This window comes from Phocoena sinus, chromosome 2 (genome assembly GCF_008692025.1).
Source record: "Phocoena sinus isolate mPhoSin1 chromosome 2, mPhoSin1.pri, whole genome shotgun sequence".
In the NCBI taxonomy this organism is placed as follows: Eukaryota; Metazoa; Chordata; class Mammalia; order Artiodactyla; family Phocoenidae; genus Phocoena; species Phocoena sinus.
Genome location: NC_045764.1, coordinates 143907163 through 143934274, shown reverse-complemented (window position 1 = coordinate 143934274; position 27112 = coordinate 143907163). Strand labels below are relative to the sequence as shown.

The following is a 27112-nucleotide window of genomic DNA, read 5'->3' as shown; positions in this document are numbered from 1 at the left end:
TATCCAGAAGAACCAGAATACATTACTGTGCGCAGTCAGGGACCACAGACAGATAATGACTTAAAACATTCCCCACCTTCACCCCCAAGGAAACGAGACATAGTCCTCAGATGGCAGACCGAAAGGAGTGACTGACCAGGGAAGCTGCTTGTTCCCAGAGAATTTCCATGGCTTTAATTTCAAGACAGGATTAAATACTTTCATGAGTAGGCAAAACCAACTCTGCTAATCTAAGAAATCCATTGCTACCCCGGAAGTTAATATAACTAACCCAAGTCATCAAGAAAACTATATTCTATCATCAGTTCACACTCAAACACCAGGAAAATATGATTATACTTTATATTTCATTATAATTCCAAAAAGACACAATAAAATGATCTCCTGGGAGTGTCTTCAGGGACCGATGCTTCTGCTTCTTTGCGTGAAGGAATCCCTAAGGAGGAAAGATTCCCCCCTCCCCCCCAACTGTCAGACTCCAACCGCTCCTCTTTTGTGCAGTCAGCCTTAGAACATTTCCCAGACGCCAATATTTGACCTCCAGGAGAAACAGGCGGTAACCACCTAACCATAATTGGGGAAAACTGAACCAGGGTCTGGACTTAGGCACCGGCACAGAGAGGACTGGGGAGATTTCATGGTGGCCAGAAGGGCCATGGGAGAGCTGGTTCGATGATCCCAAAGGCCCTAGATACTAGCTGGTTGGGGACCCGTTGCGTATCTGGTGCAAGATTCAGCTTCTCTCAGCGTCTGGGAACAGCGTGCTCACATGCCAAGCTTTGGACTACATTTCCCAGACAGCTTTACTCCCCGGGCTGTCGCACTTTACTAGGGCGTGTCTTGGAAGAGAGGCCACAGCCGGTGAGCACCGCTGGGGCATCTCGCTCATCTCCGGCAGCCGCACCTGCCTCCCCGCGAGATGATTGGGGTCCTGCTCGTGCTCCTCCTCCTCCCCTTTCTCCTGTACATCGCTGCACCCCAAATCAGGTCTGTGCAAATGTATTGCCTTCTCTTGAGAAGACTTCGGGGGAAATATTCATCCCCATCGAAGCTCTGTTCTTCAAAAGAAGGAAAGGAAGACTCCCCGCGGGGCTCCAAGTAGGGGAGTTCGGTTGATCGGAGGAGGTGCAGGTCCTGGGTGAGGAGGGCGATACCAGGAGACCCCAGGCCGTTGGAAGGGGCTGCAGTCCGGAGCACCCTGCTTTGTTTCCTCAGTGCGAATCGTGACATCTGCAGTTCCATTGCTTGCTCTCTTGTTGCTGTTAGATTTGCTTTTTCTCTGGACGGATGTAGTAAAGGAGAGAATTGAAAGGGTTTCATCACATTCTCCTGCCTACTACCTGCCTTCGCAGCAGGAGTTGGGGGTGGGAGGTGGTCCGAGCCCTGCTCTGGGGTTTGGGGGTGGGGAGGAGAGGTTGAGGGTCGTGGTCTCTTGACCAGGTGACACATCAGCCAATGGCTGGCTGAGTGCCCCGGAGAATCAGCAGCGAGTTGCACACTGCTGATTGGTGCTGAGTAAATCACCAGTAGTGACGGTGGACCCAATGACTGAAGACACACACTCCTTCCCTCGGTGGGGATTGGATGGGCGGGGGAAGGGGGACGCGGTCACTGTCTGAGTGGAACTGCAAGGCGCGCTAGATCACCCTCTGCCGTTTCTACCACATTCACCCCTTCTTCCCTTTCTCCCCACCTCCCTCGAGCCCCCTCCTCCAGTTGTATTTTTCCTCCCCTCTGCACACGCAGTCCTTCCACCTCTAGGCACACATGGGTTTTGGTACTGGGGCGAAACGCTCCTTTTTATCTCTTTCCGTCACGACATCCTCTTATCCCCACAGAATCTCACTGAAGAGTTGAACCTGAACTGAAAATAGTGCTCATATCTCAGCAAGATTTTTCTAAGGAAGGTTACACTCCAAGGGTGATGTTCCAAACCACCTAACTAGGTCATGGGGGCTTGACCAGAGCTGGACTTTCATAGTTGATTGTCTCTTTTCTTCCTGCTGGTTAAGCAGAAGGAAGAGCTGGATAGAGGCCCTGATATGTTGTGGCTCCTGGAGCTAAAGCTGAAGGTATGTGGGAAACAGAGCAGGGAGGCTTGTTCTGAGGAGGAAGATATCCGTTGGTGGTCACCTTGAGTTAGTTTGCTTCCTTCGTGGCATGTTTGTTCTAAGCAGGAACTTGAGTGGCTAGAAGTGTGTACTTTGCAGTTCTAAGTTCAATGAAACAGGTTGAAATACTCTTAAAAATGCATCTCCCAGTCAACAAATTGTTTTAAATTGAGCCCCCAAGATTTGCAGAGAAAGAACAATCTGAGGCCTACTAATATCTGTTTCTGCATTCATTCTTCTGGAGAAGCAGGATGAAGGAAGAAGGACTCAAATTAGTGAAACCAGGACTTGAATCTCAGCTCCCCTTTGTACTATTAACATATTCCTTTGTCTTATTTATTTATTTTTTTCTAAATGTATTTATTTATTTTTGGCTGCATTGAGTCTTCGTTTGCTGTGTGCAAGCTTCTCTAGTTGCGGCGAGCAGGGGCTACTAAAGAGTTGCTGAGCACGGGCTTCTCACTGCGGGGCTTCTCTTGTTGTGGGAGCATGGGCTCTAGGCCACACAGGCTTCAGTAGTTGTGGCACGCGGGCTCAGTAGTTGTGGCACATGGGCTTAGTTGCTCTGTGGCTGAGGGATCTTCCCGGACAGGCTCGAACCCGTTGTCCCCTGCATTGGCAGACGGATTCTTAACCACTGTGCCACCAGGGAAGTCCCTCTTGTTTTATTTTTAAGTGTGTGTGTGTTTCTGTCGTTTTGTCCAGGTTGACAAGCTTTCATAATTTTAACTTTGTGTTGGGTAAGCTGTTTTATTAAGGCCGTAAAGTGACAGTTATGGACAGATTAACATCAGTGGACCAGTTCTTTGTTTTTCTAGGCTGAGTCTTGTGATTTCCTAAGCCTAAGAAAGGCTCCACCAGGATCCTGGCTAAACAGATATTCATCAGTTCTTGTAACTGCAGGGAACAGTGCTAAGGTTTGCCCTTTATAATAGAATCACTTCTGTCCTCAAGCAAGAGCAGAAACATTGGACAAGAAAATCTTTAATAAATTTATTACTTATTTATTTATTTTTATTTTTGGCTGCGTTGGGTCTTCGTTGCTGCGCGCAGGCTCCTCATTGCGGTGACATCTCTTGTTGCGGAGCACGGGCTCTAGCCTGCGTGGGCTTCAGTAGTTGTGGCACGCAGGCTCAGTAGTGTGGCTCACAGGCTCTAGAGCGCAGGCTCAGCAGTCTGTGGTGCACGGGCTTAGTTGCTCTGTGGCATGTGGGATCTTCCTGGACCAGGGCTCGAACCCGTGTCCCCTGCATTGGCAGGCAGATTCTTAACCACCGTGCCACCAGGGAAGCCCAAGCAAGAAAATCTTAAGAGCAGAAAATTTTGTTTTCTTTCCTCCAACCTTCCTTTAATCTATAAAAAGCCAGCAGTAGAAGGAACCAAAACAGTCCTCAGCCTTGGGACCTGTAGACGCGAGAATGTTGCAGGAATCTCTGGCTGAGGCAAAGAGAATGAAGAACTGATGAGCTCTCCTCTGTCTGCAGGAAAATGCTGTCCAGCGGGGTGTGTACATCAACCATCCAGCTTCCTGGGAAAGTCGCTGTGGTCACTGGAGCCAACACAGGCATCGGGAAGGAGACAGCCAAAGAGCTAGCTCAAAGAGGCAAATTCATCTGCTTCTAATTCCCTCCTGCCACTGTTGTTTTTTTTTTAATTCAAGTGTAGTTGATTCACAATGTTAATTTCTGCTGTACAGCAAAGTGATTCAGTTATACATATATATACATTCTTTTATTAATATATTCTTTTCCATTGTGGTTTATCATAGGATATTGAATATAGCTCCCTGTGCTATACAGTAGGACCTTGTTGTCCATCCATTCTATATGTAATAGCTTGCATCTGCCAATCCCTAACTCCCAGTCCATCCATCCCCCATCTTGGCAACCACAAGTTTGTTCTCTATGTCTGTGAGTCTGTTTCTGTTTTGTAGATAGGTTCATCTGTGTCATATTTTAGATTCCATGTATAAGTGATATCATATGGTATTTGTCTTTCTCCTTCTGACTTACTTCACTTAGTGTGATAATCTCTAGTTGCATCCATGTTGCTGCAAATGGCATTATTTCATTCTTTTTTATGGCTGAGTAGTATTCCATTGTATATACGTACCACATCTTCTTTATCCATTCATCTGTCAATGGACATTTAGGCTGTTTTCATATCTTGGCTATTGTGAATAGTGCTGCTATGAACATAGGGGTGCATGTATCTTTTTGAATTATAGTTTTGTCCAGATATATGCCCAGGAGTGGATTGCTGGATTATGTGGTAATTCTATTTGTAGTTTTCTGAGGAGCCTCCATACTGTTTTCTATAGTGGTTGCACCAACTTATATTCCCACCAACAGTGTAGGAGCGTTCCTTTTTCTCCACACCCTCTCTAGCATTTGTTATTTGTAGACTTTTAATGATGGCCATTCTGACTGGTGTTAGATGATATCTCACTGTAGTTTTGATTTGCATTTCTCTAATAATTAGTGATGTTAAACATCTTTTCATGTGCCTATTGGCCATCTGTAGATCTTCTTTGGAGAAATGTCTATTTAGGTCTTCTTCTTGCTACTGCTCTTTTATCCCTTGCAATGATGACCATTCTCATTATTTCCTCCCAGTCTTGGAATTCAAGAGCATTCCAAGTGCCCCGCTGATTTGCTGGTCTGACACTAGTACAATGTTCTATATATAATGGACACAATGAATATTATTGATTTATTTTTCTTTCCTGATTTGTTCATCAGATACCTCTGTGTGAAGTAGGGGTAATTCCTTTTTTAAAAAAACATTTAACATTAAAAAAAATAACATTTAACATTAGTATTAGGTCTTTGATGCTCACTCAAAAACAGAGCCGACAGTTTGTCTCTTTTATATGTTGGTTGACAGGAGCCCGTGTATATTTAGCTTGCCGGGATGTGCAAAAGGGGGAGTTGGTGGCCAGAGAGATCCAGATCATGACAGGGAACCAACAGGTGTTGGTGCGGAAACTGGACTTGGCTGATACTAAATCTATTCGAGCCTTTGCTAAGGGCTTCTTAGCAGGTAAGTGTGGAACTGGAGACTATGCTGTGGGTCTTGCAATCAACGTGGCAGACTTAGCTAAAAGGAAAAGATTCCTCTCCCTCTCTGACACATAGAAATGCTAGACAAAATATAGCCAAAAACTTATGATTCATAGCTGAACTCATTAGTAACAAAGGGAAATACCTAAGAGGCAGAAACAAAAAGTGAATTCAAAGGTTCATAGCAGTGCATAAGAACTAAAGCCAGAAATCTCATACAGGTACCAGAACTCAAAATGGGCTTTAAGGTCTGGAGTCCAAATATCCGTACAGGGATAGGAGATGAGACCTCAGGATGTTGAGGGCTGGGTTGCTGTCTGTATCTGAGGCTCCACATAAGGTTGGGATTCACAAAAAGCCATCTGGTCCTTGGTACAGGGAGCTTAAAAAAAACCCAGGCCACCAGCTCAGGGACATGACAAAGAAGCTTAACATCTCTTTAGAACATGGATGGATAAACGGTCATCTGCAAGAAATTAGAACTTCAAGCTGACATCATTTATGCGGTGGGGGGGAATTCATTCACACCACCAACCGGTGCAAGAAACTTGAGCTGAGAACTTAACGTAAAACCCCATAGTATCACATCAAAATTGAGTCCAAGAGCACCCTGTAGGCTTATTCCCTCATAACCCAGGGATCTAGGCCTCCCAAGGGAAGCAACTTCCACTGATATATACTTTTAGTCAGAAATCACAACTCATTTGAGGAAATAAATCATAAGAGAGAGTTGGCAGATGAAACAAAGCGGTGAAACCAGTGTTTCTTTGTGGGCCTGAATCCGAGCGGCAGGGAGGCATAGAGAGTATCCTTTTTCTCTTGTTTTGGAATTTCCCATTCAGCTTGGGAAGTCTTTCTGTTGGGAGAGATAGACAGAACACTTCCCAAAAGCACTGAGTAAGTAGCTCCTGAATTGGAAAGATTGGAAAGGCCATTTGGTAGTGTCAGGTGGAATTTTGCCCTGTATTAAGAGTATGTATGATTCAACTAAAGTCTTAAAATGAAAAAACAATACAAAATGAGTATGAGGGTAAAATAGAGGAAAGATTGAAGCCATGCATCCTCATTTTCAAAGCATGGGTATGGGGCAGATTTCAAAGATGTAACAGCTGTGGCTGGCCACTTCCACACTCCATCCCCTCTTCCCTGCAGAGGAAAAGCATCTCCACATTTTGATCAACAACGCAGGAGTGATGATGTGTCCCTACTCCAAGACAGCCGACGGCTTTGAGATGCACATGGGAGTCAACCACTTAGGTAAGAAATTGTGTCTCATCACAAAGCTAGAGGGAAACTAAAGTTCTCCTTGGAAAACTTAGGGTCATATGGAGCCTTCTTTGTGGTGTGATTGGACCTTTGGGCCATAACAGACTATAAGTGTATAATAAATAGTGTTGTCCTGCCTGAAAGCTCAGGCTCGCTTGAGGTTCCTCCCACTTTTTAATCTGTGCTTCAGATTCAATTTACCTTAGAATATTTTTGAACAACCTAATTGGATTGGGGGCTGTGTTTTCTTTGTAGAGACCCTTGTGGCCAGCATCAAGTAGAGGCCACCTGCTCTTAAACAGTGATGTTATTCAAAGTTGGAATAAGACATGACTTTGTATTCGTATTCACATAATCCAGACCTACCTCATAGAGAGATGTCTCATGTCTTTGGCTGTTCCTATTTCCCTAAACCGTCACTGAACTTATTCTGTAGTTGATAATGAATTAATGAGGCAAAAAGCCTTATTCTTGAGTGCTCTGCCTTCCATAGCTGAGCCCGGCTCACCACTACTCCCTTCACCCTCACATTGGCCCTGAACTCTGTTAATTCTACTTTTTCTCAAAGGTCACTTCCTCCTGACCCACCTGTTGCTAGAGAAGTTGAAGGAATCAACCCCATCAAGGGTAGTGAATGTGTCTTCCTTAGCACATCACCTGGGAAGGATCCACTTCCATAACCTGCAGGGTGAGAAGTTCTACCATGCAGGTCTGGCCTACTGTCACAGCAAGTTAGCCAACATTCTCTTTACCCAGGAACTGGCCCGGAGGCTAAAAGGTAGGCTTAGCAGAAATGAGTGTGGAGACATGAGTCAATGGGAAGTAGCTAAAAGCCACAGGAATAGGAACTGTTTTCTGGAGCCCATCCTCTGGACAGGACCTGCTTCCATGGCTCTACCTGGGTATAGTTTTAGTAAACAGCCCACAAGTGAATGTTGGAGGTGACTGGGAGGTAACGGGAAAATTCTGAAGGCTGGGCTTTGGCAGTTATTAGCTGCATGACCTGCAGCAAGTAGTTTAACTTTTCAAGACTTATTTCCTCATATGTAAAATGGGACTGCTTCACGGGTTATTGTCGTGATTAATTCAGGCCTCATGAGCAAAGCAAGTTTTTTGACTCGTAATGAAACTAGATAGAAGGGAGGGACCAGAACTGGCACTGGCTACAACCATTGGGATAAAACAGGTGCTGGGACTATGGAGGGGGGTCTCCCTAACAATAAAGGGTCATATAAGAGGGAAATGTATGCTTGAGGAGGGCAGTCTCCAGTCACAAATAAACAGAGGTCCTTGGAATGGTCTACTATGGATTTCCAATAAATAGAACGGGAAATCCAGGGTGGACAATTAGAGTTGCTTAGGATTAAGGCAGGCAGAATTCAGGCTGAAGGTATCAGACACATTAGCCCCATCGTTGGAACAGGGTCCTCAAACCACTGTGAGATGGAGGGTTATGTCTATGCCCAGGGCATAACATCCTTTATCAGCTTGGGATGGATCAGGGTAACTGGATGGTGAAAACTGCCCAAAGGTTGGTCAGGGAGCTAGGGTGGCCTGGAAGTGGAGAGATGGACCCAGCTGTGAGGATCAGATAAAAGCAGAGGCTACACGAGTGAGAAAACCTGATAGGTATGAGGATTAGGTGGGAAATAGCTATGATGCAATGAAAGAAACCTGGGCATGACGGAAGAGTCATTCATTCAGCCATTCAACAGCCACGTAGGCCAGTGTCCATGCTATTTTACACACCGGATTAGTGGAGTGGTGGAGTGGTTCACGTCCAACGGGAGAGAGAAATAATTAGCAAGTATTTTTACAACTGTCACATGTAAAATCACATGTAAAAATCAGTCTAGTAATGCATGAATAATTCTCATTGTAAAAAGTTCAAATAAGATGGAAGTATATAGAGTTATTCTCCTCTCTTCCCTTTCTGCTTTTCTCCCCTCAAGATACCACTGTCAACAACTTGATGTGCACCATTCCAATTATTTTCTTGTGCATTTACATATGTATATATCATACATAAGGAAGTGAAATTCCAACACAGTATCTTAGAGATCTTTCCATGTACTACACCGAGATTTACTCCATTACTTTTGTTGGCCGCATTGTGTTTCATAGTATAGATGTGCTTTAGTTTATTCATTTCCTAAACAACGTCTAGACAGTTTTTTTTATTGTTGTTATTTAATTATAATTGTGATAAATGCTATAAAGGGGAATTACGAGGACCTATAATGGATTGGCAGGGGGGTGGTGGGGAGAACCTTATTCAGTCTGAAGGATCAGGAAGGACTTTTCTGAGAGAGTGAGTTGCAAGCTGAGCCCTTGCAGGATGATTAGAAATTAAATGGGTTAGGGCTTCCCTGGTGGCGCAGTGGTTGAGAGTCCACCTGCTGATGCAGGGGACACGGGTTTGTGTCCCGGTCCGGGAAGATCCCACATGCCGTGGAGCGGCTGGGCCCATGAGCCACGGCCGCTGAGCCTGCGCGTCCGGAGCCTGTGCTCCGCAATGGGAGAGGCCACAACAGTGAGAGGCCCGCATACCGCAAAAAAAAAAAAAAAAAAAAAAAGAGATTAAATGGGTTACAGTGTGGGTGGGGTGAGGCAGCTGAGGGGGCTGAGGAACATTCCAGGCAAAAGGAAGAGAATGCATGAAGGTCTGGTCTCTGCTTGAGAAACTGAGAAAAGGCAGTCATAGTTAGAATGTAGAAAGCAAGAGGTCTGAGCTGAGACTGGTAAGGTTGGTGAAGGTGAAATCCAGAGAGGCCACAGTAAGGATTTTAGTGTTTATTCTAAGAGCAATGGAAAACCGTTAAAATGGAATCCTTTTTTAAAACGAGGGCAAGAGTGGATGCAGCAGGTGATTTCTGTGGTTGAGGTAAGAAGTGAGGGTAGCTTGGACTAAGGTGGTGGAGATGGAGGGTAATAGACACTCCTGAGAGATATTTAGGATGTGAAAATCACAGGGCTTGTTGATTGGAGATGTATGGTGAGGTGGTGGATCCTTAAGGACTGGTCCTGTGTGCCTGCCTGGTTGAAAGTGTAGGGAACGCTACAAGAACCAGGTTTGGCCTTAAATATATGAAGTCAGTTTTGGACCTCTGAGTCTGCATTACTATGGGTCATCTAGAGTAGATGTCAAGTGGAAAATAATACAGGTCAACAGTTCTTTCTCTGTAATTGTGAAATCCACAAAGGCCTGAAAACTCAGTTTTTCCCTAAGCTTGATACCAAAACTCATTTGGCAGCAAAACCTCACCCGTGCTAGGGAGAGTAGGTAATAGACGCTTTATATATATAAAATAAAATTTTAAACATTGGAAACATTTCTGACCCCAGGGTTTCTAGAAAAGAATTGGGGACCTGAAAGAGCACATGCGTAAGTGTCATTTAACACTTATCATGCACCAGACAGTATTCTAAGCTCTTTTACACATGAACTCATTTAATCCTGAGAACAGCTCTGTGAGGTGTAGGTGTTATAATTATCCCTATTTACAGATGAGGAAACTAAGTCACAACATCAGGAAGGTCACACAGCTAGTGAGTGGTAAAGCTTGGATTTGAAACTGGGCATTCTGACTACAAAGTCCATACCCTTAACCAGCACATTATACTGCCTTTTATTGTCAGCCAAGAGTTAAAAGGAGCCACTTGGACCATAGATAAACATGAGTGCTGTAAAGTTACAGAGAGGGAATTTAGTGAGCCATGAGAACTCTTAACATTTGAAGTTTGGGTAGAAGATAATGAACCGGTCCAGGAAAAAAGAGGATGCATCCAGAAAGGTTAAAAAAACCAGAAGAGGTGTGGGATCATGGAAGCCAGTGAAAAGGCAGCTTTAGGATGAGAAGTGGTTAACAATGTCAAGTGCTTCTGAGAGGCCCTGGCTCTGCTGCTTCCTAGCAGTTAATAACCTCTCTGAGCCTTAATTGTAATCTGTGAAATGAAGGTATAAATTACTGTGAGGAGTGCTTGCGATAGCATCATGGGAAGGGAGTCCACATGGGGCAAATGTTTATTCATGTCTTCTGCTCTCTTTGGCCACTTGGCAACCTCAAATCCTGTCTTCCCCTCTCTATATGGCATCCCCGCATCAGGCTGTGGCGTTACAACGTACTCTGTACACCCTGGCACAGTCGACTCTGAATTGGTTCGGCACTCATCCCTCATGAGATGGATTTGGTGGCTTTTCTCCTTCTTCATCAAGACCCCTCAGCAGGGAGCCCAGACCAGCCTGTACTGTGCCTTAACGGAAGGTCTTGAAGTTCTAAGTGGAAACCATTTCAGGTATGAATGTATCTGTTTTTGAAGATGGCATTTCATTGCCCACAGGAAATAATTTGGATTTGTCTGGTATACCATACCCTTTTTATTTTGAGGGGGGGGCAGCAGGTGTTTATTTATTTATTTAAATTTTCATTTTATATTGGACTATAGTTGATTTACAATGTCATGTTAGTTTCAGGTGTACAGCAAAGTGATTCAGTTATACATATACATATATTCATTCTTTTTCATATTCTTTTCTTATATAGGTTATCATAGAATATTGAGTAGAGTTCCCTGTGCTATACAGTAGGTCCTTGTTGGTTACCTATCTTAGATATAGTAGTGTGTGTATATTAATCCCAGGCTCCTGATTTATGCCTCTCCACCATGTTTCCCCTTTGGTATCCATAAGTTTGTTTTTGATATCTGTAAGTCTGTTTCTTTCTGTTTTGTAAATAAGTTCATTTGTGTTATTTTTAAAGGTTAGATTCCACACATGAGTGATGACATATGATATTTGTTTTTCTCTGTCTGACTTACTTCACCTAGCACCTAGTATGGTAATCTCTAGGTCCATCCATGTTACTGCAGATGGCATTATTTCATTCTCTTTTATGGCTGAGTAATATTCCATTGTCTATATGTATACCTTACCTTTTTAAAAAAGTACATTGTCCAATATGGCTTTTGTCTCTTGACTCTAGGGATGAGGGTAGTTAATGATGCTGATGTTTTATCTTTTAATAGGGGAATTTGACCCATTCACATTTTTTTGTGGTAACTGCTAGGTTTGATTTTATTCATGCCATCTTTTATATGGATGATTATGCTTTCTGGTTGTTTCTTCTCTTCCTACATTTTTTTATGTCAATCTAGTTTTCTTTGTTCCTTTTTGGACTCCTAGTTCTATTTTTTCACATTAAAAATAATTTGAATCTGTATTTCTCCATTGCCTTCAGGACTAAAATAGTATCAATGGACTCCCTTCTTGAATAAGTGAGGACTTTTAAAACTTTGTATTGTAGGGAATTTTGAATGTACACAGGAGTAGACAAGATAGCATGTTGAATCCCCATATACCCATAATCAACCTCAACAACCATTAACCCATGGCCAGTCCTGCCTCATCTCCATCCACTACCCCTTCCCACATTTTTCTCATTCCATATTATTTTGAAGCAAGTTCCAGATATCACACAGGATCAAAATGTTAACACGGTTTCACCTCCACCTTCAAGATTTTGTGGAAATAATCTGAAATTTTAGAGAAAGGGCTGTAAATAAATTCAGATTGAAATGAAAGGTAGACAGTCAGATCATGAAAGGTCTATAATGCCAGGCTTAGAGAGGAGCCACAGAAGTTGTTTCAGTAGAGAGAGCCATAATCTGGTCTGCGGTTTAGAAAAATATCCTTAGTAACTCCGTTTGATGAATGAATGAAGTACCCCAAATGAGAGAGAATGAGTTTCTGATGTAGGGTGACAGCCGGAATGAGGAGAATGGTTTAAGTGAGAGACCCTGAAGAGGCAGAATTTTTACCACTTGACCAACCAGTGAGGGGGTAGAGGAGGATTTGGTGACCTGGGTTCAAGCCTGACTTATTAGATTAATTGTGACATTAACTGAGACAGAAGTTGTAGATAAATAATGTGTATAACTTAGGGTTCTTTGATTCCAAACGAGTGGAAATGGACTCTGGCTAGCATAAGCAAGAAGAGAATTTATTAAAATATGGGGATACTCCTAGGTTCGAAGGGAAGACTGAAGAGTCAGGCTTCGAACAGGCAGAATGGCCAGTCATCTGGCCAGGACCCTGCTGCTGGAGTGAGTGAACGCCAGCTGTCTTCAGTCTGTTGCGTTGCTCACCATCCACTCTCCAGGGAGGAAGCATTGGGTCTCCTTCCTGCCCCGATCATCGCCTCCATCCTCTTACCCCGACTCACTTGGCTACAGGAGGACAGGCAGGCATTTGATTAATGGGCTCTTCAAACTATATCCAAGAAGAAGAGGTAATTCCATAGAAAGAAATCAGGTTTCTATTGCCAAAAGAATGTGGGATGGGTGTTCAACCAAAGAGTAACAATTGCCCACTACGTAATAAACCCAGCTCTGTACATGTTGAGTGTGCTATCCATAAGATATGTGAGTAGAACTGTGTAGCGGATAGTTGGAAATGCAGGTCTGAAGTGCAAGAAGATAGATTATTTAGTTTTGTACACTGGAATGATTTTCCAAGAGTGACTGGATTCTTCTTCTCTGGAGATTTTAAAAAATGAAATAACCCTTTATCTTGGTTTTGACTGAATGGCTTAGAGTCAGCTTCAAATCCATAATTATTGAATTGACTTTGAAGAGCCTTTCCAGTACAATGGATTCTTAATTTTAAGCATTTTGAAGATCCAACAGCAGCCATGTAGACCACTAGCAAGACATGAACATAGAAGTCTGTCTTGATTGAAGCTTTAGGACCTTTGCACTGGTTGTTCTTTTCTGCCTGAAACTACTAATCAACTCTTTGTCTTTATAGATTTGCCTATACAGTTGGAATTATGTAATATATGGCCTTTTGTGACTGGCTTTCACTTAGCATTACATGTTAAAGGTTCATCCATGCTAGAGGGTGTATCAATACTTCATTCCTTTTTATTGCCAAATATCTTATTTTATGGATACACCATCCTCATTTATCCATTCATCAGTTGATGGACATTTGGATTTTTTCCCATTTCTGGGTTATTAAGACAATGCTGCTATGAACATTCATGTACACATTTTGTATGGATATTTCTCTTGGGTATAAACCCAGAAATGGAATCTCACTGGAATATGGGTCATATTTTAACTCTACTTTAGCTGTTGAGAAACTGCCAGACTGTTTTCCAAAGTGGCTGCACCATTTTACATTGCCACAAGCAGTTTATGAGGGTTCCAATTTCTCCACATCCTTGTTAACACTTGTTATCGTCTGTCTGTCCTTTGATATTAGCTATCTGAGTATGTATGGAGTAGTATCTCATTGTGGTTCTCATTTGCATTTTCCTGCTAATGATGTTGAACATCTTTTCATGTGCTTATTGCCCGTTTCTATATCTTTGTTGGAGAAATGTCTATTCAAATCCTTTGCCCATTTTTAAATTGGATTGTCTTTTTGTTGTTTAGTTGTAACAGTTCTTTATATAATCTAGATATGAGTCCTTTATCAGGTATATGATTTGCAAATATTTTCTCCCATTCTATTGGTTTGTCTTTTCAGTTTCTTCATGGTGTCCTTTGAAGAACAGAAGTTTTTAATTTTGATGAAGTCTCATTTATCTATTTTTTCTTTTATCACTTGTGCTTTTGGTGTCTTATCTAAGAAACTATTGCCTAGCCCCGGGTCACAAAGATTTATTACTGTTTTCTTCCAACAGTTTTATAGTTTTAACATTAAGTTCAGGTCTATGATCCCTTTGTTTTTCTTTTTGAATTTTATTTTATTTATTTTTTATACAACACGTTCTTTTTTTTTTTTTTTTTTTTTTTTTTTTTTGGCGGTTCGCGGGCCTCTCACTGTTGTGGCCTCTCCCGTTGCGGAGCACAGGCTCTGGATGCGCAGGCTCAGTGGCCATGGCTCACGGGCCGAGCCGCTCCGCGGCATGTGGGATCTTCCCAGACCGGGGTACGAACCCATGTCCCCTGCATCGGCAGGCGGACTCTCAACCACTGCGCCACCAGGGAAGCCCCAACACGTTCTTTTTTTTTAACATCTTTATTGGAGTATAATTGCTTTACAATGGTGTGTTAGTTTCTGCTTTATAACAAAGTGAATCAGCTATACATACACATATATCCCCATATCTCTTCCCTCTTGCATCTTCCTCCCTCCCACTCTCCCTATCCCACCCCTCTAGGTGGTCACAAAGCACCGAGCTGATCTCCCTGTTATACAGCAGGTTCTTATTAGTTATCCATTTTATACACATCAGAGTATACATGTCAATCCCAATCTCCCAATTCATCACACCCCCACCCCCACCCCTGCCACTTTCCCCCCTTGGTGTCCATATGTTTGTTCTCTACATCTGTGTCTCTTTTTCTGCCCTGCAAACCAGTTCATCTGTACCATTTTTCTAGGTTCCACATACATGTGATAATATATGATATTTGTTTTTCTCTTTCTGACTTACTTCACTCTGTATGGCAATCTCTAGATCCATCCACATCTCAACAAATGACTCAATTTTGTTCCTTTTTATGGCTGAGTAATATTCCATTGTATATAGGTACCACATCTTCTTTATCTATTTGTCTGTCGATGGGCACTTAGGTTGCTTCCATGACCTGGCTATTGTAAATAGTGCTGCAATGAACATTGGGGTGCATGTGTCTTTTTGAATTATGGTTTTCTCTGGGTATATGCCCACTAGTGGGATTGCTGGTCATATGGTAATTCTATTTTCAGTTTTTTAAGGAACCTCCATACTGTTCTCCGTAGTGGCTGTATCAATTTACATTCCCACCAACAGGGCAAGAGGGTTCCCTTTTCTCCACGCCCCCTCCAGCGTTTATTGTTGGTAGATTTTCTGATCATGTCCATTCTAACTGGTGTGAGGTGGGTGATACCTCATTGTAGTTTTGATTTGTATTTCTCTAATAATTAGTGATGTTGAGCAGCTTTTTAAAAAAAATTATTTATTGTTTATTTTTGGCTGTGTTGGCACTTTGCTGCTCCGCGTGGGCTTTCTTTATTTGTGGCGAGCGGGGGCTACTCTTCGTTGCGGTTTGTGGGCTTTTCATTGCAGTGGCTTCTTTTGTTGCAGAACACAGGCTCTAGGCAAGCAGGCTCAGTAGTTGTGGTGCACGGGCTTCGTTGCTCCACAGCCTGTGGGATCTTCCCGGACCAGGGCTCGAATGCGCGTCCCCTGCATTGGCAGGCGGATTCTTAACCTCTGCGCCACCAGGGAAGTCTCTGTTGAGCGGCTTTTTGTGTGCTTCTGGGCATCTGTATGTCTTCTTTGGAGAAATGTCTATTTAGGTCTTCTGGCCTGATTGGGTGGTTTGTTTCTTTAATATTAAGCTGCATGAGCTGTTTATATATTTTGGAGATTAATCCTTTGTCTGTTGATTTTTTTGTTTTTGCGGTACGCGGGCCTCTCACCGTTGGGGCCTCTCCCGGACACGCAGGCTCAGCCGCTCCATGGCATGTGGGATCTTCCCGGACCGGGGCACGAACCCGCGTCCCCTGCATTGGCAGGCAGACTCTCAACCACTGCGCCACCAGGGAAGCCCTGTCCGCTGATTTGTTTGCAAATATTTTCTCCCATTCTGAGGGTTGTCTTTTCGTCTTGTTTGTAGTTTCCTTTGCTTTGCAAAAGCTTTCAAGTTTCATTAGGTTCCATTTGTTTATTTTTGTTTTTATTTCCATTACTCTAGGAGGTGGATCAAAAAAGGTCTTGCTGTGATTTATGTCAAAAAGTGTTCTTCATATGTTTCCCTCTAAGAGTTTTAGAGTGTCCAGTCTTACATTTAGGTCTCTAATCCATTCTGAGTTTATTTTTGTGTATGATGTTAGGCAGTGTTCTAATTTCATTCTTTTACATGTAGCTGTCCAGTTTTCCCAGCACCACTTATTGAAGAGACTGTCTTTTCTCCACTGTATACCCTTGCCTCCTTTGTCGTAGATTAGTTGACCATAGGTGTGTGGGTTTATCTCTGGGCTTTCTATACTATACCATTGATCTATATTTCTGTTTTTGTGCCAGTACCATACCGTCTTGATTGCTGTAGCTTTATAGTATAGTCTGAAGTCAGGGAGTCTGATTCCTCCAGCTCCGTTTTTTTCCCTCAAGACTGCTTTTGCTATTAGGGGTCTTTTGTATCTCCATACGAATTTTAAGATTTTTTGGTTCTTGTTTTGTAAAAAATGCCACTGGTAATTTGATAGGGATTGCATTGAATCTGTAGATTGCTTTGGGTAGTATAGTCATTTTCACCATATTGATTCTTCCAATCCAAGAACATGGTATATGTTTCCATCTGTTTGTGTCATCTTTGATTTCTTTCATCAGTGTCTTATAGTTTTCTGAGTACAGGTCTTTTACCTCCTTAGGTAGGTTTATTCCTAGGTACTTTATTCTATTTGTTGCAATGGTAAATGGGATTGTTTCCTTAATTTCTCTTTCTGATCTTTTGTTGTTAGTGTATAGGACTGCAAGAGATTTCTGTGCATTAATTTTTTATCCTGCAACGTTACCAAATTCATTGATTAGCTCTAGTAGTTTTCTGGTGGCATCTTTAGGACTGTCTAAGTATAGTTCATGTCATCTGCAAAAAGTGACAGTTTTACTTCTTCTTTTCCAATTTGTATTCCTTTTATTTCTTTTTCTTCTCTGATTGCTGTGGCTAGGACTTCCAATACTATGTTGAATAAGAGTGGCGAGAGTGGACATCCTTGTCTTGTTCCTGATCTTAGAGGAAATGCTTTCAGGTTTTCACCATGGAGAATGATGTTTGCTGTGGGTTTGTCATATATGGCCTTTATTCTGTTGAAGTAGATTCCCTCTATGGCCACTTTCTGGAGAGTTTTTATCATAAATGGGTGTTGAATTTTGTCAAAAGATTTTTCTGCATCTACTGAGATGATCATATGGTTTTTATTCTTCAATTTGTTAATATGGTGTATCACATTGATTGATTTGCGTATATTGAAGAATCCTTGCATCCCTGAGATAAATCCCTCTTGATCATGGTGTATGATCCTTTTAATGTGTTGTTGGATTCTGTTTGCTATAATTGGTTGAAGATTTTTGCATCTATATTCATCAGTGATATTGGTCTGTAATTTTCTGTTTTTGTAGTATCTTTGTCTGGTTTTGGTATCAAGGTGATGGTGGCCTCATAGAATGAGTTTGGGAGTGTTCCTTCCTCTGCAACTTTTTTGGAAGAGTTTGAGAAGGATGGGTGTTAGCTCTTCTCTAAATGTTTGATAGAATTCACCTGTGAAGCCATCTGGTCCTGGACTTTTGTTTGTTGGAAGATTTTTAATCACAGTTTCAAATTCATTACTTGCGATTGGTCTGTTTATATTTTCTATTTCTTCCTGGTTCAGTCTTGGAAGGTTATACCTTTCTAAAAATTTGTCCATTTCTTCCAGGTTGTCTATTTTATTGGCATAGAGGTGCTTGTGGTAGTCTCTTAGGATGCTTTGTATTTCTGCAGTGTCTGTTGTAACTTCTCCGTTTTCATTTCTAATTTCTATTGATTTGAGTCCTCTCTCTCTTTTTCTTGATGAGTCTGGCTAATGGTTTATCAATTTTGTTTATCTTCTCAAAGAACCAGCTTTTAGTTTTATTGATCTTTGCTATTGTTTTCTTTGTTTCTATTTCGTTTATTTCTGCTCTGCTCTTTATGATTTCTTTCCTTCTACTAACTTTGAGTTTTGTTTGTTCTTCTTTCTCTAGTTCCTTTAGTGTAAAGGTAGATTGTTTGAGATTTTTCTTGTTTCTTGAGGTAGGATTGTATTACTATAAACTTCCCTCTTAGAACTGCTTTTGCTGCATCCCATAGGTTTTGGATTGTCATGTTTTCATTGTCATTTGTCTCTAGGTATTTTTTGGTTTCCTCTGATTTCTTCAGTGGTCTCTTGGTTATTTAGTAATGTATTGTTTAGCCTCCATGTGTTTGTGTTTTTTACTTTTTTCCCCCTGTAATTGATTTCTAATCTCATAGCATTGTGGTCAGAAAAGATGCTTGATATGATTTCAATTTTCTTAAAGTTACTGAGGCTTGATTTGTGGCCCAAGATGTGATCTGTCCTGGAGAATGTTCTGTGCGCACTTGAGAAGAAAGTGTAATCTGCTGTTTTTGGATGGAATGTCCTGTAAATATCAATGAAATCTATCTGGTCTATTGTGTCATTTAAAGCTTGTGTTTCTTTATTAATTTTCTGTCTGGATGATCTGTCCATTGGTGTAAGTGAAGTGTTAAAGTCCCCCACTATTATTGTGTTACTGTCAATTTCCTCTTTTATAGCTGTTAGTAGTTGCATTATGTATTGAGGTGATCCTATGTTGGGTGCATATATATATGTATTTTTAACATCTTTATTGGGGTATAATTGCTTTACAATGGTGTGTTAGTTTCTGCTTTATAACAAAGTGAATCAGTTATACATATACATATGTTCCCATATCTCTTCCCTCTTGTGTCTCCCTCCCTCCCACCCTCCCTATCCCACCCCTCCAGGTGGTCACAAAGCACCAAGCCAATATTCCTGTGCCATTCAGCTGCTTCCCACTAGCTATCTACCTTATGTTTGTTAGTGTATATATGTCCATGCCTCTATCTCGCCCTGTCATAGCTCACCCTTCCCCCTCCCCATATCCTCAAGTCCATTCTCCAGTAGGTCTGTGTCTTTATTCCTGTCTTACCCCTAGGTTCTTCATGACATTTTTCCCCCTTAAATTCCATATATATGTGTTAGCATATGGTATTTGTCTTTCTCTTTCTGACTTACTTCACTCTGTATGACAGATTCTAGGTCTATCCACCTCATTACAAATAGCTCAATTTCGTTTCTTTTTATGGCTGAGTAATATTCCATTGTATATATGTGCCACATCTTCTTTATCTATTCATCCAATGATGGGCACTTAGGTTGTTTCCATCTCCGGGCTATTGTAAATAGAGCTGCAATGAACATTTTGGTACCTGACTCTTTTTGAATTTTGGTTTTCTCAGGGTATATGCCCAGTAGTGGGATTGCTGGGTCATATGGTAGTTCTGTTTGTAGTTTTTTAAGGAATCTCCATACTGTTCTCCATAGTGGCTGAACCAATTCACATTCCCACCAGCAGTGCAAGAGTGTTCCCTTTTCTCCACACCCTCTCTAGCATTTATTGTTTCTAGATTTTTGGATGGTGGCCATTCTGACTGGTGTGAGATGATATCTCATTGTAGTTTTGATTTGCATTTCTCTAATAATTAATGATGTTGAGCATTCTTTCATGTGTTTTTTGGTAGTCTGTATATCGTTTTTGGAGAAATGTCTATTTAGGTCTTCTGCCCATTTTTGGATTGGGTTGTTTGTTTTTTTGTTATTGAGCTGCATGAGCTGCTTGTAAATTTTGGAAATTAATCCTTTGTCAGTTGCTTCATTTGCAAATATTTTCTCCCATTCTGAGTGTTGTCTTTTGGTCTTGTTTATGGTTTCCTTTGCTGTGCAAAAGCTTGGGTGCATATATATTTATAGTTGTTATATCTTCTTCTTGGATTGATCCCTTGATCATTATCTAGTGTCCTTCCTTGTCTCTTGTAACATTCTTTATTTTAAAGTCTATTTTATCTGATATGAGTATTGCTACTCCATCTTTCCTTTGATTTCCATTTGCATGGAATATATTTTTCCATCCCCTCACTTTCAGTCTGTATGTGGCCCTAGGTCTGAAGTGGGTCTCTTCTAGACAGCATATATATGGGTCTTGTTTTTGTATCCATTCAGCAAGCCTGTGTCTTTTGGTTGAAGCATTTAATCCATTCACGTTTAAGGTAATTATCAATATGTATGTTCCTATTACCATTTTCTTAATTGTTTTGGGTTTGTTTTTGTAGATTCTTTTCTTCTCTTGTGTTTCCCACTTAGAGTAGTCCCTTTAGCATTTGTTGTAGAGCTGGTTTGCTTGTGCTGAATTCTCTTAGCTTTTGCTTGTCTTTAAAGCTTTTGAGTTTTCCATGGAATCTGAATGAGATCCTTGCCGGGTAAAGTAATCTTGGTTGCAGTTTCTTCCCTTTCATCACTTTAAATATATCGTGCCACTCCCTTCTGGCTTATAGAGTTTCTGCTGAGAAATCAGCTGTTAATCTTATGGGAGTTCCTTTGTATGTTATTTGTTGTTGTTCCCTTGTTGCTTTCAATAATTTTTCTTTGTCTTTAATTTTTGTCAATTTGATTACTATATGCCTCGGCATGTTTCTCCTTGGGTTTATCCTTCCTGGGGTTCTCTGCACTTCCTGGACTTGGGTGGCTATTTCCTTTCCCATGTTAGGGAAATTTTCGACTATAATCTCTTCAAATATTTTCTCGGTTCTTTTCTCTCTTTTCTCCTTCTGGGACCCCTATAATGTGAATGTTGTTTTGTTTAATGTTGTCCCAGAAGCCTCTTAGACTGTCTTCATTTCTTTTCATTCTTTTTTCTTTATTCTGTTCCATGGCAGTGAATTCCACCATTCTGTCTTCCAGGTCACTTATCTGTTCTTCTGCTTCAGTTATTCTGCTATTGACTCCTTCTAGTGTATTTTTCATTTCAGGTATTGTATTGTTCATCTCTGTTTGTTTGTTCTTTAATTCTTCCAGGTGTTTGTTCTTTATTTCTTCTAGGTCTTTGTTAAACATTTCTTGCATCTTCTTGAACTTTGCCTCCATTCTTTTTTTTTTTAATTTATTTTATTTTTTAATTTTTGTCTCTGTTGTGTCTTCGTTGCTGCATGCGGGCTTTCTCTAGTTGCAGTGAGTGGGGCTACTCTTCATTGAGGTGTACAGGCTTCTCATTGTGGTGGCTTCTTTTGTTGTGGAGCATGGGCTCTAGGTGTGCAGGCTACAGTAGTTGTGGCTTGTGGGCTCTAGAGTGCAGGCTCAGTAGTTGTGGTGCCTGGGCTTAGTTGCTCTGCGGCATGTGGGATCTTCCCAGACCAGGGCTCGAACCTGTGTCCCCTGCATTGACAGGTGGATTCTTTTTTTTTTTTTTTTTTTGTGGTAGGCGGGCCTCTCACTGCTGTGGCCCCTCCCGTTGCGGAGCACAGGCTCCAGACGCGCAGGCCCAGCGGCCGTGGCCCACGGGCCCAGCCGCTCCGCAGCACGTGGGATCCTCCCGGACCGGGGCACGAACCCGTGCCCCCTGCATCGACAGGTGGACTCTCAACCACTGCGCCACCAGGGAAGCCCCGACAGGTGGATTCTTAACCACTGTGCCACCAGGGAAGCCCTGCCTCCATTCTTTTTCTGAGGTCCTGGATCATCTTCACTATCATTATTCTGAATTCTTTTTGTGGAAAGTTGCCTATCTCCACTTCATTTAGTTGTTTTTCTGGGGTTTTATCTTGTTCCTTCATCTGGTACAAAGTCCTCTGCCTGTCTTTCTGTGAATGTGGTTTTTCTTCCACAGGCTGTAGAATTGTAGTTCTTCTTGCTTCTGCTGTTTGCCCTCTCTCTTTTTTTTTTTTTTTTTTTTTTGGCCATGCCACACAGCATGTGGGATATTAGTTCCCCGACCAGGGATCAAACCTGGGCCCCTGGCAGTGAGAGCAGAATCCTAACCACTGGACTGCCAGGGAATTCTGTATGATCCATTTTTGTTAATTTTTGTATATAGTACAAAATTAACATGAGTATGTTAATTTTGTATATAGTATGCAACTTCATTCTTTTGCATTTGGATATCCAATTGTCCCAGAACCATTTGTTGAAAAGATTATTTTCTCTTTGCTGAATTGTCATGATAGCTGTATTAGTCCATCTCGGGCTGCCATAACAGAATACCACAAACTAGATGGCTTAAATGACATTAATTTATTTTACCACAGTTCTGGAGGCTGGAAGTTCAAGATTAAGAGGCTGGCAGGGCTAGTCTCTGGTGAGGCCTCTCTTCTGCATTGCAGATGGTTACTTCTTGCTATGTCCTCACATGGCCTTTCCTCTGTGTGCATATTTTCTTGGTGTCTCCTTCTCTTCTTAAAAAAGACGCTAGTTCTATTGGATTAAGGCCTCACCCTTATGACCTCATTTAACCTTAATTACCTCCTTAAAGACCCTATCTTCATTATAGTCACATGGGGGTTAGAGCTTTAACCTATGGATTTGGGGGGACATGAATCAGTCTATAACAGTAGTGTTACCAAAAATCAATTGACTGTAAATGTGAGGGTTTACTTCTGCACTTTTAATTCTATTCCATTCATTTACATGTGTATCCCTACACCAGTATAACACTTTCTTGATTACAGTAGCTTTATAGTAAGTTTTGAAATTGGTCAATCTTTTACCTATACTGATTAATACTTACCAAAGTCCCACTGGAAATATCAGCATCATGACCAAGCTGATGTCATAACCATACTTCAGTAGTTCTTATTGTATGTAATATTTGAATTTTGTATTTGAATAATTTTTACAGCATGTCTTAGCTTACAGGGGATTTTCATGTCCTTTGTATCATTTGCTGTTCACTGTAAACTTAGAAGGAATTTAAGGCTTAGTACACTGGAGGCTGTAGAGGCCTACAGAGGCCAAGTCATTTCCAGAGAGTCATCCAGACCCTCTTGGTCATCAGTGATAGTCTTTTCACTCAGAAATGGCAGGTTTTGCTGGTGGTATTGGTGAGTTCCCTTAAACAGAAGTACTATACTTATAAGGCTTGTTTTTTAAATGCAAAGGTATCTTTAAGTATTTTTTTTTCAACCTTTCATGTATTTAAGAACCATCTGGAGAGCTGGTTGAAAACAGATTCCTAGGCCTCAATCCTAGAGATTCTGATTCAGCAGGTCTGGGGTTGGGCCTGAGAATTGGCATTTCTAGCAAGTTCTCAGAGATCCTGCTGTTTGTCCACAGCCCAGAGTTTGAGTAACACGGTTTTAATGGACATAGTGTTAGGGGTTTGCTTCACATGGTTATTTCAAACTTATCAACTCTCCTTTTTACCTTCAGAGTTTGCTTAGATGGTCCAGGAAGCAGTTTTCTTGAAACGGTATAGTTTTAAAAATTGTTTCTCATGTGACATCAAAGATCGTGAGCCTTTTACTCAATCATTAAAAAAGAAAATAACCCTCCATTGAATCCCTGCTGTGTACTCGATGCAGAGAATACAAAAATGAGTAAAAGAATTATCCTTGAGAAACTTTTCTGGGTGGTGAAAAGTTGGGATACCCCTCCGGCATTTAATGGGGACATAAAACAATTGTAGTTACAACAATGAATAGAAGGTATATGAAACACCTGGGACCTTGTTATTACCATTTCTTTTCTGCTATCATCTTTTACTTCTTTTGTTGGTTATGAAGCTGACTTTGCTTGTTCTTTGAGTTTAAAAACAGTTATAACTGCAGGTAGATCAGAAGGAAGAAGGTATTTTTTTTAACCACTCCAAGCACCTATGACCAATGTAAATAGCAGTATCTCAGCTACATGACACTGTACAAGGTCCTATAGAGTGAACCTTAGAGACATGTTTGAACAAGATGGACATACACAGGAGTCAGGGCAGGCACTGATATTACAGTTAAATATATATTATATATATATATATATATATATATATATATATATACACACACACACAAAGGGGAATATAAAGACTAAATGGTACACATTATATATCAAACAAAGCATTCTGAGCCGGTGTGGTCTAGTGAGCTCTAAAATGGTAATTACATTTTCTCTGAGGTAAACATTGGAGGATGCAGAATTAGGGCAAACACTGGTCCTGTGAAGTGCCCAGAGCACGTGTCATCCCTGGGTTGTTTTTCTGTTGTGTTCCTTATCCCAGGCAGAGAGCAGACTCCATTCTTAACCCTGTGCTTTAAGCCTTTCTCTTTCCTTTCCAGTGACTGCCATGTGGCATGGGTCTCTACACAGGCTCGTAATGAGACAGTAGCAAGGCGGCTGTGGGATGTCAGCTGTGACCTGCTGGGCATCCCTGTGGATTGACAGGTGATGGCAGTTGGACCCAAGAGAAGCCTGCAGTAGACTACTAAGTACTCCCTGCCAAAATGATTCTCCTTCAGGATGGCCGAAACCTTGAGCACAAAGAAAGCAAACCTTCCAGCCTTGCCTGCTTGATGTCTGATAACAGCCCAGTGTACACTGCCAGATTCATCTAAACGCCTTGCATTTGTCCAGATTTATTTTGCTCCTGTTACTGCCAGAGTTACTAGAGGTAATATAGGATAAGTAGACCTTCATATGACTTCCAAGCTCGTATTTTCCTTCTGAAGCCTACTACCTAGGAGAACCTAAGCTATGGCAGGGGTTAATTTCTGGCACTTTGGATTAGTTTCTATCCTCTTTGTCCACAATGTAGTTCCTCCCAACCAAACAACCTTCAAGGGGGCCATCCTTTAGCCTTAGCTAAACTCCAGGAGTCACAGTGGCTTGGCTCAAGAGCAGGGCTTGTCCCTCACCTCTTAAGAAAACCATCATGGCACCAACGTCTGGATTCTTTCAGGAAACTTCACTGAATCTGGATTGTGGCATGGCTTTATCTCTGACAACCTAAAGCCACTGCTGCTAAAACACTTTCACATGCCTAGACCACAGAAGAGCTTCCTTTTCTAAGAAGTTAGTGGAGTTTACAGGATGGCAGAAATTTGGGGAAAGGCAAAAATAAAAATCAAATTTAAACTGTCATTCGTTTTCCTGCTGTTTCTCAAATCAGCAAGAGGGTGGTGAAAGAAGCAGCTTGAGAAGATAGGCCACCTGACTTCAGTTACTGACCCTAGATCCATGGAGGCCTCCTTTTTGTGCCTTGGTTTCTCTTAGAAAACCAGAAGGAAAAGGCTATTTAGTGATTGTCCCTGAGTATATCTTTGTGTGTGTTCTTGTGTATTTATGCAGCTGGGAGTATTCAAAATAGCCACAAAGGAACAGTATTAAACTAGACCCCCGTGCAGGTAAATAATCAGAGATGGAGCAGACCTGTGTCATTCAGTCTTTGATACAATGGAAAATGAACTCTGTATATGCTGATAACTACCCACCAAGAAGCACATGGGTGGCAGGGAAGAAGTCCAAAAAAGAGAAGAATCCTGGAAGATAATGCATGCAAAGGCAATGAAGGGACTAGAAAAGGGTTTTAAAAAAAACCACACACACACTCATACAACAGCTAAATATGTTAGTAATATCCAGCAAGAGAAGAATTGAGGGTGACCACCTGAGTTCAAGTAAGACGGGAAAGGCACTATGTTAAGCACCAATCAACCTATGTGGTAGAAAAAAACCCAGACAAACAAAAAACAAACAAACAAAAAACCCCCAATTATTTATTCAGCAAAATTATCTTAAGGACTGATATCGGTAATTATAGTCAGTTTAAAAATCTTTCAGGGCATTTCCTTACATTATCTTGACAAGATTAAAATGTCTACTGTATTTGCTAGAAATCTACAGTTTATTTGGAGAATGTTTATCAAAAGTAATGCTGCCAAAGGAAGGCTGAGAAATTGGTACTGTTCCATCACTTGTTTGGAGTACATTCTTCTAATAGAGTTTGTGATTTTCTTGGACTAACAATTTACATATTCACTTTTGTGGAGAAAAGAGTTATAGGACCACAGTCTTCTCATATTTGTAAATAATCTTTTGTTGAACTTGTTTTGACCATTAGGATATATATTTAGACATGGTCATTTTATGGAAAAATTGGAAAACTTTTGATAATAGTGCAGAACTGAGTTAATATTTTACTTAATTTATATTAACTGTCAATGACAAATTTAAAAATTTGATTATTTATCATGTTTTTATTTACCAGAATAAAAACTGTAACAATTAAACATTTGAGTCAACAGAAGAAAACAATTAAATGAAAGCTTAATTAGAGTCAAAAGAAGAAAACACTTTTCATTACTACGGTTATGCAATCATTTCTTGTTCATGAGGATAATTTGTCCCATAGTCAGGCACAGAACAGTCTCAGTTCAAACTCCATTAACTTGGGTTGTGTGATAATTTGATTATTCATTTGCCCATTTTCTACTAATCTTTTATGATGCTGTTCAAAGATCATGTTTTCCATCCCAGGCTATTTGTTACCTCTCCTTTTTGTACTTGTCCCTTCTGTAACAATGCTATGGGATCTACAGTACATTGCCACTAACAACCTGATTTTTCTCTCTCTATGCTCAATGAATATTAGCAGCTCAACAAAAGTTTGTTGAATAAATGGTCTTTGAACTCAGTCTAATAAGGGTCCAGGAGATATAAATCACCAAATCATTTCCCTCTGAACAGTCATATGTCTTTTAATACGTGTGGGCAGTCTTAAGTATTGGGCTGCCAAGCAAACATTTCAGAACGGGCTCCATAGGCACACCATCAGTGAAAATAGGAATTTTCGTCCACTAAACCATGAAAACCCACGGAGTGCAGGAAGACTTCGTAATTGTTAACACATTACATACACTTACTGAGAAAGAGACCTGATGAAGCCAGGTCCGCCTTGCTCACTACATATAAATAATACACATATAAATTACATATATACATATGCATACACACATATTACTTATATAAATAATACATAAATTACCCAAGGTCAGAGTGAATCTTTTATTCAACACATGCCCAGATCCAGGCACAAAGGCTACGCTTAAATTGAAACACCTGCTGAGTGAACGACTGTACGGCGTGCCCAGCCACTAGAGGCT

General features: G+C 41.2%; 1 protein-coding gene across 2 annotated transcripts; it reads left to right on the top strand.

Annotated features, from left to right (window-relative positions):
• Positions 1 to 704: 704 nt before the first annotated feature.
• RDH11 (retinol dehydrogenase 11) lies at positions 705 to 25091 on the top strand. 2 transcript variants are annotated; one of them, XM_032624490.1, is made up of 7 exons: positions 705 to 987; positions 3596 to 3714; positions 4998 to 5153; positions 6326 to 6430; positions 7008 to 7127; positions 10546 to 10735; positions 24290 to 25091. In XM_032624490.1, exons 1-7 carry the CDS (start codon positions 920 to 922, stop codon positions 24390 to 24392), a joined length of 861 nt encoding a protein of 286 aa, XP_032480381.1. In that variant the 5' UTR covers positions 705 to 919; the 3' UTR covers positions 24393 to 25091. The 2 variants fall into 2 exon arrangements, with proteins under 2 accessions (XP_032480381.1, XP_032480380.1); XM_032624489.1 differs by having other exon boundaries at positions 709 to 987; positions 7008 to 7217.
• The last annotated feature ends 2021 nt before the right edge of the window (positions 25092 to 27112 follow it).